Source organism: Tachypleus tridentatus, chromosome 9 (genome assembly GCF_004210375.1).
Source record: "Tachypleus tridentatus isolate NWPU-2018 chromosome 9, ASM421037v1, whole genome shotgun sequence".
Classification (NCBI taxonomy): Eukaryota; Metazoa; Arthropoda; class Merostomata; order Xiphosura; family Limulidae; genus Tachypleus; species Tachypleus tridentatus.
In genome coordinates this window covers 107,835,746-107,855,345 of record NC_134833.1, presented here as the reverse complement: position 1 = coordinate 107,855,345, position 19,600 = coordinate 107,835,746, and the positions used below count along the sequence as shown (strand labels likewise).

Sequence of the window (19,600 nt, the reverse complement as noted above, 5' to 3'; positions counted from 1 at the left end):
ATTTTTCATGTGTTCTTTCCTTGCTGTAGGTTCTTCAGCATCAAGTACTAAATAGTCAAGATTATTACCAGTGTTGGTTGATAATATTTTATAGCCAATTGTTTGGTATAATATCAGTATCTGAGGTCGTACTACAAGTGCAATGAAGACATGACAGAACTGATGTGATATTAACAATATATATATATTACCATTGAATTATAAAAATAAAACAACTATTCACTTATCAAGATACTTCAATGAAAATGTTAAAAAAAAGGGAAAAGTAATAAAAGTGCAAAAATTAAGCATGATGCCAAAATAAACAGAAACAAGGTACATTAGTAGTTGAATATTTAGTAGAATAACTTTTATCTACAACTAAACATGAATTCCTGTCAGTTGTATATTAAGATTTGAATAAAACCATTTAAACTTAACAGTGCTATACAGTCTTACAGTAGCTAATAACCATCAAGTTGTAAGTTTGACTTACTGCCTACTCATGTCGTGATTTTTGTATGGTTTTGTGTATTCATCCTTCCCTTGTTTCCGTATTTCTTGGCATTGCCATCCTTATATAATCCCGCACAACGCTAAAACCCGAGTTTCCGTACCCGTGTTGGGCAGGGCACAGATGGCCATAGTGTAGCTTTGTGCTTAACGGCAAATAAACAAAACATCATATTTAATTTTTGCACCCTTTTTATTACTGGTGTTGGTCTTAATTAGAGCTACTGCTATTACAGCATTATTTTATTGCAATATAGATATATATATTTGTATTCCGTAGTTCCTCCTATATAGGGAAAGTGTTATATATTTATGTTTTCAACGTACGTCCAAACAATAATTAAATATATAACAGAAAATACAGAGACAATAACAAGGTTACCTTGATTAGATAAACACTGAAACAAAAGCGTTTTGGAACTAGCAGAATAAAGTCATTGAAATGACGTAATTTCTCTTTTGCATACGCAAAGTTTACAGCAAGCATGATGTAAATAGGCTCATATTTTTCTTTTTAATGTATATATTTACTTATTATAGTGCCCCTATAATATTCCGAACTTACACTGCTAAATTGTATAGTTTTATTCCTTGCGATGGATAGAGCACAGATAACCCATTGTGTAATTTTTCGCTAAATAAACACCATCCGTGTTAGTTAAGCATGTTTTTAATACGAAGAACACTAAACAGTAGATGATAGAATATTAGTTTACACCTCCAGATAAATCTTTCAGGGCTATCAGCAGTAACTGAGGAAATAGAAAGTTATTTATAGTAATATGAAGCTGAAAGTTAGTTTTCAGTCATAGGGTAAAAATGACAATAGGTTTTTACTCATACCATAGGCATGGTTAATTATATCGTTATATTTCTAATAACAAATGGGTAAGAATATAAAGTTAAAAGAAACCTCTGTTAATAAAAAAACACAGATTGTAAGAATGGTAGAAAAATGCTACCCTGTTTTTAGACAGAAAATTACTAATGTGTCACTTATATATTAATGGTTTGTAAGTTTACCTAATTACAGAAAAACACCATTACATCAAAGTAAATATTTTGCCTATCGTGTGCACAATATTTACTACGAGGTTTGCTTTTGTCGATGTAAATTCCAATTACGTACAAATTATGATTTCATGAAACATTTAGAAAACACCTGATTTTCACTGTACATGTATACGCACTTTTTATTGGTAAGCAACCTATATCTCCGATGTTTGTCGAGTAAAATGTGTAGAGTACTACAGAAAGTTTCCATTAAAGGCGATTTGGTAAGAGTCTTTCACTGATTATATTAACTCAAGTGTGTACAACACTCAGTGCTTTTACTTTATTAAGACAACGTTCTTCTCTTTCAGAGAGGAGGTAGGAAATTGGTTAGATAGTCAAATACGTGTTTAGTGTTGTGTGACATTTTAAAACCACATACACCAGTCATCTTTAATGGCTGTTTACAACGATAAGCTAAAGAACACCTGAGACACTGCTAATGTGTTCGTCATATTCTTTCCAATGTTCCATTGCTAAATAACCATTTTTTGTTTAACTTGTACATTTTAGTTTAATGAGAAAACGAAAGTTTTGTTTAATTAAATATGTTGTGCACATTTGAGGAAATGTCATTACCACTTTAGGTGTTTAGGTTTGTAATATAATTATTAGGTATTATATGATATATTAATACCAATGTTCAGTCATATACATGTATATTATACGTTATACAATTGTTTACTTTCATAATGTAAATTAACACAGTTGTTTAGTTTTATATTTTACAATAATCCAATAATATTCTTGGATAGTTTTTATTTTATATCAGTCACTAATGCAGTTGTTTGGTATTATATTACACACAAGATTATACATTGACGTAGGTTGTTTACGTGGGTATAACCTGTAGCATTCATAAATACAAGTAAAGTAGTGTCTGATCTTCACAAGAGTGAAAGGTTCCTGATATAGCAAATGTGATATCTTGTTGGTGTGGAATTAGAAACACTATGTAAGAAACTAACACAAAATGAGAACTTGATTTACTGATAAAAACAACAAGCATAAATAGTGAGATATGATTCAATAGAATAACTATTGCGTTGTGAAGAGTAAAGTTATAGAGTAAACTAAACTGTGTTAAAATTCAACGTGAGCAAAAAAAACTATAGTTAGATAACTACATTAAATTATATAACTTTTTGGCCCGTAATACACACTGAAAAAACTATTTGGTATTAATATAAGTATTTGTGTAAATAATTAGTTTATTTTTATTGTACTTTATATACTGCTTAGCCCTAATATAACTGTTTACATACTGTTAGAATAACAAAGAAAAGTTTCATAACAATTCCCGACTGTCTCAAGACGGAAGCAAACCCCATGCCAAAATTATTATATCTATCAACATTAGGCTGATCATACAAGTGACTCGCAAGTATCAAGAAATATATCTCGTACATTTGATAGTCGTGGAGCAGTTCCATATACACAAGATAATATGAGATACAATACAAGTATCTCAAAACAATACATATCTTCCTTGTCTGACCCTTGTAACAGAAACTATCACCTAGGGTCTAATTAGTATGACTACAACCAAACTAGAACTTCAGAAAAATCTACAAGTTTGCACAATATGAAATGCGTAGTGTAGAAGAGAGAGAGATAGGTAGAATTTGTATGCCATATATTTCTAGCTTTATAATAGACATTAATCCAATTTTTGGTGAGAATGCTACGACATCAGACTAATCCTTTGGATTTATATTATTTACTAATATGACTATTCAGTCCTACGCTACACACTTAAGATAATCCACAATATGTAAAACGTATGACAACACACTTTAACAATTCATTTGCTCAAAATAAGAATAATTTTATGCACGGGATTGATGGTTAAAAACGATTTATTAGATATAAAATGCAAAACAAACTCTGTACATTTCGTATATAGATTATTAAAGTAATAAAATAATATGAAGCCAAAATTAATATAAGTAAACAGGAATAAATCTTAGTAACATAACAGGAATTAAAATAGAGTACGTTTGACCTTTTTCGGTCATCTTCAGGTTAACAAAAAGAGTTTGCAACTGACCGTTGCCAGGCACGTGTCTTAGTGACGAGAGTGAAAACGGGTACAGCATCGTAGGGGCGTTGTAGTATACATTAGGCTATTAATTAGTGTAGGTATAAAGGTGTTTCTTTATATTGGTTTAATTTGGGTTTGAGGTGTTGTAAAAGTAGGATTTCTTTGATTTTGCTTTGCACCTGTTTACACTCTTGTCCCTAAGACATGTACACAATATTATATTTCGTGCTTTACCAACTTTATCTGTTGTTTCAGTCTTAACACTGTTATTGTTATTTCAAGTTATTAAAGATTTGTCCAAGATATAATGACTGAGTTCGAACTGTTTTGCGCAAAATCTTAAGCAGGTTACCAGTTTATACTCTTTCTCTTTTGGTAATTGTGAATAAATTCTAATTTAAATCACTGTCCTGAACTTCAACCTCATGCTGAGGTTTTTAAGTTTGTGTTAACATTACTGTTACTATATGATTTACATCACATAGTGCTAACTTTGACATGTCTGCTGGAAACACGAAAATGGTAATTTTTAACTGAGGGCTCGGCATGGCCAAGCATGTTAAGGCGTTCGACTCGTAATCCGAAGGTCGCGTGTTCGAATCCCAATCGCATCAAACATGCTCGCCTTCCCAGCCGTGGGGGCGTTATAATGTGACGGTCAATCCCACTATTCGTTGGTAAAAGAGTAGCCCAAGAGTTGGCGGTGGGTGGTGATGACTAGTTGCCTTCCCTCTAGTCTTACACTACTAAATTAGGGACGGCTAGCACAGATAACCCTCGAGTAGCTTTGCGCGAAATTAAAAAAAACAAACAAACTTTTAACTGAAAGAAACTCACTTTGAAAAGTAAACGTTTTTACTTCAATGATATTAAAATAAAATACTTCATTACGGCTAGCATGATTACGTTCTTACTCGCACAGACATCTACTGATGACATTATATTAGTTCACAGAGCTGTGGGAATTAAATTACAAATTTGTGCGTTTTAAGCCCTCGATCTTACTGCCGAGCCACCACGGGTACCAGACTTATTTATATAAAAAATAATTCCTAGCTTTGGATAATTCTTATTTAAATTACAGGGCAGAGTGATACATTACACACAGATGTATAATATACAAAATGTCATTGCTGTAATATTATAACTAATATGTCTCTAATTTCCCCTAAGAATTTTCAGTCTGCACGATAGATCAATAAAATCTTTAAGTTCTTATCTCTTTTCCTCCGCAAGTTCGTCGTAGCGAAACGTTTTTCCAACACTTATAAATAATAGTTTTTAATACTGACTATTAAACTTTTAGCTTTTCTAAGCAGATTTTTCTCCACAATTACAGCCTACTACAGTGTGTTGTTTTTATACACAATGATATAATGTGAATTTCTCATTTGTTTTGCAAAGTATTTTAATGGCTGTAGCGATAGGGTTTGTTTATTTGTTAACAGACTTTACCAATGTCACACAACCAACATCCTCGGTAGCATAGTGTTGAGTATCCCCACTTACGACAGAAAGTGTTCGTACCCCTGCGTCGTGAGTAGTTTTTTCTTCGTAACTTAAAAAGCATCACGATTAGGATAATGAAAGTATAGTATGTTATAGATATTATACTAACACACATCTACATACATTTTTATGTAAATTAAATGACAAATAAACTGTTTATAAACAAATAACCAAACATAGGAGGGGCAGAAACTAAGTGATGATAAATATTATTAATACTATGGCTTTGTCATCTTTCAGTAACTTCTAGTTTGTACGATCTTTTGTAAATCTTATGTATTTGAAAGTGTTATTGTACATCTATGTTTGTAAATCATACTGTTTTTGTCCTCATTCCTACTACGTGTCAGTTCATCTATATTTTTTGTACTAATGATAGATTTACCTCAACATATCTTACTCTCTTGTAGCTTAAAATACAAAAACTGTTTGGCAGCCGATGTTTGTTTGTTTTGTTGTTGTTGTTGTAGTTTAATTTCTATTTCTTCAGCAACCATTTACGAAAATGAAATAACCTGATCAAGCTTCTCAGCAATTATTTTCCACATGGACTTATGAAGTTACATTCCTATCCAATCAACTGATTCACAAGGCGTCAGAACTTTATTAATTTGATATCTATTATTCTGATTTGTTCCTAAAGAGAAGAAAATGAAAACATAGAACCAGTAGGAAGAATAACACTGTAACATCTCGACATTACTTGGTACTAATGCTAATAAAGAGCTTGTATTTACAGTATGTACAATTTCAATATAGTTACGCCGTAAGTTGACTAATTGCAGTAATCCATGCGCTTTACTTAATCCTTTCTTTTTTTACAGTATTTTAATGAATTTGAAATATAACTTTATGTGAATAAGTAACTATATAACTAGTGTAATCAGAGACATTAGACGCATGTATAAACAAATAAGTAAAAATTATCGAGTCGAACTGGTTCATAATCCCTACCTAATCTCTGTTATACGGAACAATCTAGATTAATTAAGTGAAGCTTACTGGAAAATCTTTTTTTCAGAGACTTATCCATGTTAATTTATTTGTGCTGCATACAGAAGAAAGTCACAACGAAGTTTAGAGCGATTAAATATTGTTTTTAGAATGGAGATTAGAGATATCTAATGAGAAAAATATTAATTAAAGCTAAGCATATTTAGATTTTGATGATAAGGGTTATAGATGTTTAAATATATATAGTAGCAACGGTGGGTATGGGTAATAAAAACTTTTATCTAAAACACTGAACAAATAACAACGTTTTAGTATCCATATTAGCCGTCTATACTGAATATTTTCTTTAAGTGTGTTCCTTGTCATCATTAGTTATGGGTATTTGTTTCATAGAAAATACTCTTAAGCAACACATATGTGTGACAAAAGGATACGTTTATCCTGCATATTGTTCACAGGATATTCTAATGATACTTTTAGTTCGCAACTAAATATAAGTCGTTTCAGTGATTTGTTCTTTGATTCTATAGAGTATCAAAAACAATGGTACATTTTAGTCCCGTACATAAACTGTTTCTCAAAACATGGTTAAATAGTTCATCATTGTGTGGGTGCATCACTTTAATATTCCTTTTATTATGTTCCATTCATCATTATCTCAACGAAGTTCACCTATCCAAGTCAGCACTATGTAATACAGTAATACTTCTTCAAATTTGTTAGAAGATTGTGGAAATAACCAAATGCTTTTGATGATGAGGGTTCTGGAAAATGATACCCGATTGTTCCTTCTCTCATTTTGCCAGTTTCTTCACATAACGTTGTCAAGTAGTCGATGTGTATTGAGATTAGTTCATCTTATTTTGTGGATTGTAAGGAGCTTTCACCCGTCATTAAAATACCTTTCCTTCACATTAATAATTTTACCTGATTGGTTTGGTATTAGAGACAGTACCACCATAATGGTAATGTTATACTTTAGACAAACTAAACAGTAAGAACTAAACTGGTTGAATAAAGTAGGATTAACAGCAAAACCAAGTAAATGCGAGCTTGGGCTAGACTGCATGGTGGGTAAAGGTACTCTTGTAGTGGCAAAGATAAAATCTATTAGAGCTTGAAAGAAACATGCAACAAAGAAAAGAGCTAGAACTTCCCTTAGTATGTTATTACAGGAAGTTTATTTTGTGGTTTGCGAATATGGCAACCCTATTTTTAACATTAACCTATTAATCAGGACAAAAACCTGTTGCGTTGGATGAAACAGTGAGAGGGCTTTTAGAAAATTAAAAGAGGCGTTGTGTAAAAACAAAACAATATTGACATAGATATAAGGAAACATTAGCCACCATTTTACAAACTGATACAGCTATAGGAGTAATGCTGGAACAAATAGGTGAGGATAACATAATGTGACGTAATGAAGCTGAATATTGCTTCACACAAATAATATTTAGGCACCAATGAACAAGAATGCTTGGAAATCATGTATGGGCTGAACAAATTAAGATCCTTTCTCTTAGGTAAAGCATTTGTCGTGGAAACGATAAAATCCTTAATCAGGTTGTTCAAAGTGATAAATGAAAACAGAAAACCGCTGCGATGGATTAACGTTATTACAGGAGTTTAATTTTACCTTACGTCCTCTCGGGCTTGAATTAATAAGAACAATCTGTAACTTTGTTCTGATTAAAACTAATTTTGATCGTATATAAGTGCTGGACTTAAGATACATCCATTTGGGATTAAAAGTGATATGAGAATATTTTGTTATATAATTCAATGGAAACGTAAGAGTTTGAGAACTTATTGATTCGAATCCTAACCCTTAAAGATCAAATGAAAAAGATGGATGACATTTCCTTATTAATTTTTATTGGAATATATCAAAGACTGAACTTTTTGACATTTTGCAGTAATATTTGTAAGCGACGTTTATAAACGATCCAGTTAACGACCGTGAACTGTGATGTGATAAAAGTAGAAACAGTGAAATTGACAATGTGAAGAAGATGTTTATGTGCTACTGATACAAAATAGAGATTAGAAAAGTCACATCACGCTATCTACTGAGCCCACCCAGGGGAAACGAACGCCTGAGTTTAGCGTTGTAAATCTGAAGACTTACCGCTGTACTAGCGGGTAACAGAGATTAGAAAACAAACAGTCGAGACCAATTATATTCAACACTGTTAAATGTATTCGGGAATAAGACAGATACGTTATAAAGTTGTATTTTAGCATGGATGTCCACAGAATTTTTTTACAGGATATTAGGGGTAAAATCGAAGTCAAAAGACACTGTACCCGCCTTAAAAGTTTTGACATTACAGTTGAGAGAATGAGCAAGCTCCCACAATAAAATGTGATGGGTGTGATTGATTTGTTTTTAATTTTGCTCTAAGCTACATGAGGGCTATCTTCGCTACCCTTCTTTAATTTAGCAATGTAAAAATAGAGGGAAGGCAGCTACTCATCACCAACCACCGCCAACTCTTGAGCTACTCCTCTATCATCAAATAGTGAGATTGACCGAACATTATAACGCCCCACAACTGAAAGGGCGAGCATGTTTAGTGTGACGGGGATTCGAATCCACGACCTTAGAATATTAGTGAAATACTAACCATCTGGCCATGCCAGATATTTTTAAGATTAGTTTCAGCCATACAACAGACGTCCAGCTATATTTAATTCACAATAGTAAATTTTGGTTTCTTGTTTTAAGTCAGTGTTTCCCAACCTTTTGTGATACAGCAACCCCTTCAGGATACAATGAGCGCTAATGTCCCCTCCTAATACATTTTCAGACCATTAAAATATTTTTCTACAATGAAAATTGTAAAGTAATCAATTTTTATGGCTTAATTTTAATAAATGCAACTTTGAAACCCTTCAAGCTTAACTGTTTGCCTCTGCCGCCCCCTCAAAGAGCACTGCCTCCTCAATTTTACAAATGCTCACTAGAGGGCAATACTGCCTAGATTAGGAAATTGTTTTAGATTTAATAAATAAACTCAGTAAGGTTTTCCTCTTAATGATTACAAAAAGCGTTCACACCAATTGTATGTTTGACTGTTTTACGCTTTTAACCTCAAAAGATAATTTGACTTTATATAAAACAACTACTTATTTAAATAAAATCACTTGAGGTCTACAGAAAGCACAATACTTCAATGACATTTATTGTGTATGCCTAATAGAAACAAGAAGACTACGTCGGTCTCTTTGATAACCTGCTGCCAGTTGACCCCAATCACATTGTGTCAGGGCTTATAGAATGTCGACAAGACCGCGTCGGTCTCTTTAATGACCTGAGTGAATATTTTTATGTCGAATATCGAAAAGTCTGCCGTGGTAACGACTTTTTCTTTTAATATTCAGCTACGAGGTACATATATAAATATTTTAAGTAAAGCTGCTGACAGACCTGGTGATTTTTATTATAAATTGTTAATAGCTAAAAAATTGCAAATCTTATACATATGTTGAATAAATAAAGAAATAATTATGTTTCTCATTTTTCACCGGGAAAGGGGAGGGCAAATGTTTCATTATAAGGAACATCAGTTGAAGTTAATAGAGAAGATCAGAGATGTGAGAAAGAACGAAGAAACTACTGAAGAAGAGTTAGAAAGTAATATGCCACCACTCAGAAACAAAATATTCTTTCTAAATTTATGTTATTGATTACATGGTAATTTATAGCACTGTTATGTCTTCATTTATACGAGTCAATCCTGATAAGAACAAGTACAGCTGTGATAAAACTGATGGGATTAATAAAAAAAGCGATGCGCGAGAATAGCAGGATTGTAACATTTGCTCTAAGAACAACTTGTTCGCTCCTGAAGAGTGCGTGTTTTTTTCTTATAGCAAAGCCACAAAGGGATATCTGTTTAGCCCACCGAGGGGACTCGAACCCCTGATTTTACCGTTGTAAATCCGGAGACATACCGCTGTACTAGCGGGGAACCATGAAGAGTAAAGCGTGTTGAAGAAAATAGGTATCGTAATTATTTGTAAAGAAGGTAACTGTGTTATCTCGAGTGAATAGAATTGTCCAGCGTGTTACATTAATGGGATCAATTTTTTTCTTTCTTCTTTTAAGAACTGTGCTGGCTCTTTGAATTTTCAACTGCTGTTTAGAATTATTAAGTACTTTTGGTAAAATACTGGCTCTTGTAAAGATTATTTAAACTTTGTAGCAGTAATAAAATCTTGTTAAATTTCTGCAAGTTCTTGTTTCTACATAAATAAAAGCATATTCAGTATATATGTCATAAACATTGTGTAGCAAGTATTCGTATAACAGTTTCTAATATACAAATCAAATAGTATATGAGAATATTTATACAGAAATGCACGGGTATTATAATCACAAGTAATATAAAATATGTAATACACGACTGTATTAATATCGAAATACAGAGGTATTATGAATGCAAGCAGTTTATTGATTGGTAAAGCTTAAATAATGAAAATCATACGCACAAACACGTACACACACTCCACAAAATACGATAACAGGTTCCAAAAATAATGAATAATGACAAGTATTTAAACACGAAATTGCTACAGATAATCGAGATTTTATGTATAAATTTGCTTGTTAGTTTAATGACATAACATTTATTCGATAACATTTCTGCAGAAACCAAGCAATTGCAGCGTAATCTAGTTTGCGAATTCATAATGAGAATGGTAAGATTCCTATAAAATTTTACATAAAAACAAAATAAACAATGATAAATATTGAAAGATAATGACAGTCTACAAACTTTCAGACGTTTTGCTTACAATAGACTATGTAAGCAATAAATGTTGTAAAAATCAAGTAAAGTATGCGTATATTTTAAGTCTAAATACTTAATTCATAGTACATTTAATATATTTTTCCGTCTTTCGTCAATATTACATATTTAGAGGTTGAAATAGGTATAACTTAAAATATTTTAAATGTTTTAAACTACCGTATTACCCGGCGTTGAAGACGCGCCCCCATTTTAATTAACTAAATTCTGAAGAAAAAAATAAACATAAGAATAAGGTCGCTGCCTTTCCACGAATCATACCAAGATTGGATTGTTTAGTGACTTATGGTACACAAATCCTCTTGCACACTTCTAGATTTTTTGTGAGCTATATGCTTATCATATCCACCTTTGAAAGTGTATTCATTATATTACCACTGGAATATCTATTATTACCAGTAATAAAGTTATTCTAAACCTATTCTGGGCCTGGCATGGCCAAGCGCGTAAGGCGTGCGACTCGTAATCCGAGGGTCGCGGGTTCGCGCCCGCGTCGCGCCAAACATGCTCGCCCTCCCAGCCGTGGGGGCGTTACAATGTGACGGTCAATCCCACTTTTCGTTGGTAAAAGAGTAGCCAAAGAGTTGGCGATGGGTGGTGATGACTAGCTGCCTTCCCTCTAGTCTTACACTGCTAAATTAGGGACGGCTCGGTGCAGTGGGCTAACAATATACTCACTCAAATACCTATTGAAGAATCCGCAAGCGATTGCGGCCCTATATTCCTTGATGGAATCTAATGGTGATAACTAACTAACTAAGCCTATTCTTGGAGTGCCTTGTTTGTGTGTGGAAGCCATAATATGTAATAAGAGCTGTGTTAAAAAAATGTGATTCAGCTGAACTGTCACAGAGAATTCTTACTGAGAACAGGTCTGTGTTTGAAATCGTTACACAACAACAGAAGAGAACGGATTTAGCGAAACCAAAACAAACTTACAATATTTTGCAAATGGCTGACGTTGCCGAGTAGTGTTTCCGCAATTTTACCTTTCGTATGTCCTTATAATGCTGCCTTAATATCAAGATCGTTTAAGGTGAGTAAAAATGTCATTATTTGATAGAAAACAGGAAAATTAGACCATTGACTGGTTTACCTTAACCTACTGCGGAAGTTCCAATGATTTTTGTGATAATTTATGCTTATCTCGTTTATTTAATGGTTACTTAATACTAATTAATTTATATATTTCATTCTTGGATTAGTCTAGTATCGAAACGCTTCCTCTAGGCTTAGGTTTAGACCTATGAGCATTGTAACCTTCGGCCTGGAAGACGCAGGGTAAATTTTTGAGACTTATTCTGGTTAAAAAAATAGTGTCTTTGACGTTGAGAAATACAGTACGTTCCCAGTGGCTCAGCGGTAAGTCTAGACTCACAACACTAAAAACCGGTTTTGATATCCATGTTGGACACAGGACGTCGTTTAACTTTTTGCTTTAAAATGATAAAAATAAACCCAAAACAAATAATATGTAACCTAAAACTTTTCTCAAGCCTTTTGAAGTACTTCAAATTTTTGATTCTTAATGTTCCATTAAGATACCTTAACTATATTTTTCTTTTTAAATTTCAAACTTAAATAAATAATTTTACAAAAGTAATCAATAAAAATCTTATTTTCAATTTTGTAAATTCGTTTAACTCGTGACCTTGGTGAATCCTTTTGAAATACCGCCGCTGGGGGCGGGTGTCTGCGGACTTACACCACTAGAAACCGGGTTTCGATATCCTTGCTGGATAGAGAAAGATAACACTTTGTGTAGCTTAACAACAAACAATAACTTTTTGAAATACTTAATCAGAATCTTCTCATTGTCTTTAGCGATCAACTTTCTTACCGCTTAAATTTACTAAAACGTCAATAAAGATTAATGATTATAGTTTGTATCTCTGTGTTTAATACCAAATTGCTGATTCTCCTTTTTTCAACACCAGGAGGAACTCGTGTTTCGCGTACGAAACATTTTTTATATGTTTAAAGTAATTGAAACAGTTAAATTATTTTTCTTTAATAGATTGTTTAGCCAGTGTATTCATGATGAAACTTTGTAGAATGAACGCCAACTGCCTGTTGCCGTCCATTCTACAAAGTTTCATCAGTTAAATGATCTGTTTAGACTATTCACATATAAGTTTAAGTATGTAGAGCTCTTAAAGAATATGATAGTCGTGCGAGACGTCTCAATGATTGTGAGGTTAAACTTAAGTGAATTAATCCTATTTCACAGTATGTGATACCAACCACACACTTCTAGTACAAAAACCACTTTGAGTCGAATGGTTTTCCAAAAAGCGGCAAACAGATCGACTTAGCTAGTACGCGACACTATACCTAACGACGCTTTGAAAACCTAAGTATCAGAAGCAAGTATTAAAATCCAACAAGGTAATGATACTGGTATTTTAAATGTATGTAAAGAAATGGAATAACTCACGTATAAAACCTTAACGCATGAACACTTCTGTCTAAGTTAGGGCTCTAAGGAACGACAGATAATTTTTCCCACGTACCTTCTATTTCAAATACATAGTCTATCTGTACCTAACCTTTTGTAATACATATGGGAACGTCGATTTTAGCTCGCTTCTCCTAATTTCGTCTTTGCATAGTTTAAAGCAGTTTAAAAAGCTTCTCAAGAACATATGGTGGCGTTGTCTGTACTTTTCTGCCTCTAATTCGTATTTTGTGTAATTCGATGAAGTTTAAAAAGCTTCCCATATACACACGTTACTTTTTAATTACATAAATATCAAACAAATTGTGTCTTTCAGAATCTTCGGAAAACTACACAAAAATTATCTGCGCATAGCTGTCTAACTTTAAAACACAAGAGGAACAACTCCCACTGTTAAATCTTATATTATTCTTCTCTGTTACATTAGTGAGATTTGACTGCTATTTTCATAGCGCCCACGTGCCTTCAAAGGCGTATCGCGTTTTGTAGCAACAGGCTTCAACTTATGTACTCTCGAAGTCGTAGTTTGATCATGCTAAATACTATAAAAATCTGTGATATATATTACTTGTGTACTTCTCTGTTTGACCGTTTCAAGTATTACATTTGTGACGCATACAAAAATTGTTCAAATTTTACTTAATTATTATATCAGTAAAAATACTTTTTACCAAATACAAAATAAAATATTTGTATAAAATCTATCTACGTTTATAATCAAATGGTTAAATTGTCTTTGTGGAAATAGCTTGAATTATGCTTAAAGCTGTTCCAACAACTATATACCTCTTTAAGTATGTATTCGTTACTGCTGTTGCTACCTTGACGCAACAAATACAGATTATGTTATGGATTTACTCAAAACTTTTCAAGTGAACATTTTATTTTTCCAGTTATCAATTGAATTAACTTTATAAAAGTGCATCAAATAATTATATTTCAATATGTAGGAAACTGTCTTTAATTTTTTTCGTGAGAAAAATTCGTCCTTATTAAGGTTTTCAATTTTTTAAATACAAAATATAATTGTTAATTTTTTTGTGTATAATGTATACCCTAATCAGATGGCGCTCATATGCTACTATACGCAACATCATATTTTTCTCTATAACAGCCGAAATGTCATAAAGTAATTTTAAAATGAACGATTAAAGAATTTGACAGAAGACTGCTTGAAAAATCGCGCGAATTCGTTCCGATTGAATAATTTGTTTTTAAAGTTTTCTAGTAGTCTGGTTTAAGATAATCATATAGCAATAGTTTCATTATAAGTGAAGGTAAAATTAGGTTGGATAAATTACACAAGTTTATTTATTGCTATTCTTACATGTTTATATTTTTCTAAAGTTACAATCGTGTGCGTCCTGTATAAAAATCGGAGTAGTTACTCACTAATCGGGAATATTCCATTGAAACGTTTGGTTAAAGTTACATGGATGAACAAATTTCTTATTTCGTAATATTCCTAAAGGAATGTTATTTCATTGAGAAATACCCCCCCCCAAAAAAAAAAGAATATTTAAAGGTTTTGAATTCTATATGACGTACAGGAGTTGACTAGAAATGGATTAAAACGTTTTCATGTACTATAAACCAACCAGTTGAACCCTGTCCAATACTGAAAGTGGACCAACAAACATCGCTTATAATTATGATAAAAAATAACTACATGAGAATGATAAAGACCTTGAATTTATACTTAAAAAATATACTACGGAAACTATCTTTGTGTCAGTTTCTTATTAACTAGTTAAACTAACATCAAAACATTTCCGTGCAAATGCAATGACGAAAGAAACATTTATTTTGACAGCAATACATACATGTGTAATTATTATTATTTAACGTTAAACAGGAAGAAAGAAACAGGTCGCGAATCTACAACAATGTCTAACTGTTATAAATAACAATATAATTACAAGGTATATTTGAAGGTAAAAATCCAAGCGAGGGTTTGGCTGCCAAATTTTGTCACAAGGAAAAGCAAAGTTTTGCATGAATACAATTAATACTTCTCTACAAAAACGGACGTTAAATTTTTCGAAATGAATCAGTCTTTAATAAGGAGTTTAATGTAACTGTAAATATCTGTAAAGTGGACCTATTTCACCTCTCTTGGAGTAACTGTATGTTTGTCGAGAGACTATGAAAAACTGCCATTTAAAAGCTCTTATGTCAATATGTTTTGTTGTTGTTGTTGTTTGTAACTCTACGATTAAACATCGTCCATTAATCAAAAGTCGGATATATAACTTTGACTTCTGACTAAAATTTTATTTTCCAAGAGAAGTCGTGGAATGTCCTTATGGATAATATTACTTACAAGAGCGCGAATAGAACAAACTAATGATAAAACAAGATGTCGCCTAACCATCAAATACTGTCTTTGTTAAAATTTACGTAGTTCGGAAGCGTTTACATGATGGAAGAGAAGTACAGGCATTAAGAATGTTTGTTTCAAATTACCAATAAATCAAGTACTCGTTTACAGAGGTTGAGTATATGTTATATCAAAACGATTTTAGAGCCACACATTGTCGTTACAGTCCATGTCGTCATATTTAATCATGCTTATATTTGTGAATATAATAGCCATTTCAAAATTCCTTCTTATTATTGCTTTGTACCAGGGAATGACGCACAAGCCCGCAGTCTTGCTATCCATGTGAAGCAGTACAGAAAAATATTGAAAAATAAAGGTTAAGAACACAACTACAATAAGACAAAGTGTCGAATGGTTTCAAACGAACAGTTGTCCTTTAAAATCACCTTTATTACTGATCAAATGATATTTTTAGGAAATTCCTAAATGGGCCGCATTATTGTTTTGCCTTTACCATTTATATTTAATTACAAAACTTTGAATCTTGTGTGATGTATTGATAAGAGAAACTGCGCCTTATCTTAAACTTCGATGTAACCATCATTATTCGTTTAATAACCTCCATTATATCTTTACTAGAGCGCAAACAACAAAATCCAATGAACTATCGTTTGAAAAACAAGAAGTAGAATAAAATACAACTTTTCACGTTATAAAGATAAAGGAACAAAGAAAGGAAATTCGTGCCACGAACCTGCTTCTCGACAAAACAAATTGAATATATGTCATCAACAAACTTGATTCTTGACGTTGGACTGACTCCATTCTTCAACCAAACAACTACTGGGAAAAATCAAAATTAAAAGACTTGTTGTAAATGCACATAAGAAAGGAAATCAAAACTTACTAAAATTAATCTTTTTGAACTCATCCAATTTGCTAAAAACAAGTGATATTTCAGATGATAGTGAAACAACAGAGGAAGTGCAGAGCGAATTTTTGAGGTAATGTGTTGTCAAGCAATAATGTTCTGATTCACAGTCCTAGAATGCTATTCACTAGGCCATGCCCGATACCTGTATTAGGTTTAAGCTCAGATTTCTTTAGTCTCTTAAATATTTGAGAAAAAAAAAATTATGACATAATTTTTATGGTACAGGAAGGAATAAACACAATCTTTATAATGTATTTTTCATAGTATGGTAAAGAGAAAATTTTATCAATTTGTTCTAACAATTTAAAGTTTAAATTAATTGTAAAAAGTTCAGCTCATGTAACGTTCTGTATGGGATTCATAGAGAAAAGCCACCTATTGTCAGGTAAGTTATGCACAAAAACGAACTCTTGCTACAGGTGACAAAGTTTGACCATTTAATTCCTCAAAATCTTTAGAAATATTGAAGAAGAAAATATTTCAACCACATATCAAAAACAGCGTGCGTTATAATAAAAAAATTCAAAAGAAATAACATGATAATGTTTCATCAATAAACTGTAATTGTGGGTACTTATAAAAGTGAACTAGCTGTATAAGTGTAAAACAAACATAAAAATACAAAAAATAATAGGAGCTATAATACGAAAACTCATTTATGCTCTGAAACTACCTTCGAAATGCTAATATTTATATTTAAGTTTTAAAAGCTAAATTATTATATTAAAAGATATATGCATCTCACGATTTGTTTGGTTTAAAACAAGAACACACATTGGATTATCTGCATTGTACCATTCTTCTTCACCACTTAACAGGATCGAACTTCCAATTTTAGCGTTACCATTTGAGATCATCAACTTATTGCTGAGCTGCGAAGGTTATTTTATAAATCTCCAAAACATAGATACGTATTTTTATTTCACTGATTATGGTATTGTTACAACAAATTCCTCGGGAGGGTCAGCAGGAAGTGTATTACAACACTAAAAGCTGAAGTTCAATTCCCCGTAATGGTAATGAACAGAACACGAATAACCTATCTTGCAGCTTTATGGTAAAAACAGTAAGAAAAATTAGAAGATAAGTGTGCATTTTTCAGTAACAACAGATTTTATTACGAAATTTGACGTTGCTTTTATTTTTATCCTAGACGTGCATCAGTGCATGGTTAATAAATTAATCTGTTTAAAAGTATTTAGTATACATAGACTTAAAGACTTAAACAAAATCATTGAAAGTCACTTTAAGAGCAGAACTCAAAAATTCAAAAAACTATGTATGAATAAAGCTTGAATTAAAATGTTTATTGACAATTGACGATTTGAAAACATAAGGTGTCAGGAGTTTTAGACTTTTTGAAAATCTACCTATTTCTTCAGCAACCCATTCAGTCACGAAAAGTAATGACATTTATAAATATACGAGATGTGAGTTGGAGCTGTTTGTCCAGTGTAACTATTCGAAACTACCGGTCATTATCGTATATAAGCTATATACGTATGGGTTCACTCACAGTTACTTGACCTAAATGGTTTGATATAAGTTAACCGGTAAAGTTTTGGAGTGAACAGTTTTTGTTTTACACGTTGAGTTATTAAACTACTTGTTAACACGTCAAATCTTTAAAGAAAATCAGGCATTTCAGCGGTGAGTAAAAATTTAAACTTTTCAAAATCGCCATTTGTTGCTCTTAAAGTTTCAAGAATATCGAGGTGTCCGAATAGCATACTTCAGGTAAGAACTTGCTTCTCTGATTAGAATATGGAAAAATGTTTTGTTTTGTTTTTATTCAGAATTGCGAAGATCTCAAAGTAATTTCAGGGTTTCTCAATCTCACTGTACGAGAGAAGTTCAATTTATATATTAACCTACTAGTATGGTAATACCACATTTATCTCAGGTAAATATTTTGAATTTTGATGGTAATTTTTACCATATGATGATGAACACCAGTATTAACGACGCGTTAGCATAATTTCCACGAATTACTTTGTTTGAGCTGAACAGAAAAATTTACGTTTCCTTGTCTTTTATCGAAATTTATAAGCTTGAGCCTAAACCTGACTTGTAACAAATAGTTGGAAACTATTTCCCTTACGTGATATAAAACTAGAAATGCTGAAAGTGAACATACTTTTCATGATATTTCACTTTACCACTGACCTTCACATGTTATTCTTTGGCAACAATTACAATCAGGGTAACCCTTGAGACGATATTACATTATTTTTAAATTAACTCGAAGTCTATTTTGATTAATAAAACATCGATTAAATGATAAATTTAGTGTATTATTTTTCACGTATGATACTGTCTGTTCTGTCAAACGAATATGTTAAAACCAATTTTAAATACAGTTCGTCCAGATATTTGAAACTTTTTATGGAGCAACAGTCATACTATTAAAACTTAATTTATGACGGATAAAAATCGGTGTATTAGGAAGGAACTATTCAACAGGCAGGCAGTTTATGTGTGATTAGGCGGTGAGTCGGTTGATGAACTACATATATTTCATATTTAATATATCATACATGTAATAGTTAGTTCTTGCTCTGAAGCACGGCATGTATAACTCAATGTTACAATTTAAACAAAAGGTAGCAGTCCACAAATTTGAAACATTACTACTTTGTATAAAACTTAAACATAAATGCTATAGTAAGAACTTCATAGCCACATTCGAGACAATGTTTATTAACAATCGTTAATAAATAAATACGTTATTTATTTTATAATAATGCTCACTTTGGGTGTTTATAAACATGGTCACTGAGTATTGTTTATAATTTTGTGTTGCAAAGTAGTATGAACTACCCTTATACACTACTAGTTTTCTTTAATGGGTTTTTATCTTATCGTTCGTTTCAAGATAACACACCACTAAATCGTGTGTAAATATAATATTGCTTTTAATATGAGAACACACATCGGTTGTAGCACTCAAATACAGAAGTCACAGCCTGAAATTAAAGAAAGTAGATTAGTTATTAAAATCCTAAAGATTTAGGGCAAT

The 19,600-nt window shown here is 32.1% G+C and overlaps 1 protein-coding gene across 3 annotated transcripts in view; it reads left to right on the top strand.

Moving 5' to 3' along the window:
• Window positions 1–16,819, top strand: part of LOC143226007 (uncharacterized) — a 42,160-nt gene extending 25,341 nt beyond the window's left edge. Inside the window, exon 5 of one of the 3 annotated variants that reach the window (XM_076456358.1) lies at window positions 16,287–16,819. In XM_076456358.1, the coding sequence (XP_076312473.1) occupies window positions 16,287–16,341 (55 nt within the window). In that variant the 3' untranslated portion in view covers window positions 16,342–16,819. Of the gene's footprint in view, window positions 1–5,588; window positions 5,840–9,928; window positions 10,220–16,286 lie in introns of those variants that run through there. The other 2 variants (XM_076456355.1, XM_076456360.1) reach the window with 2 other exon arrangements.
• Window positions 16,820–19,600: the final 2,781 nt, after the last annotated feature.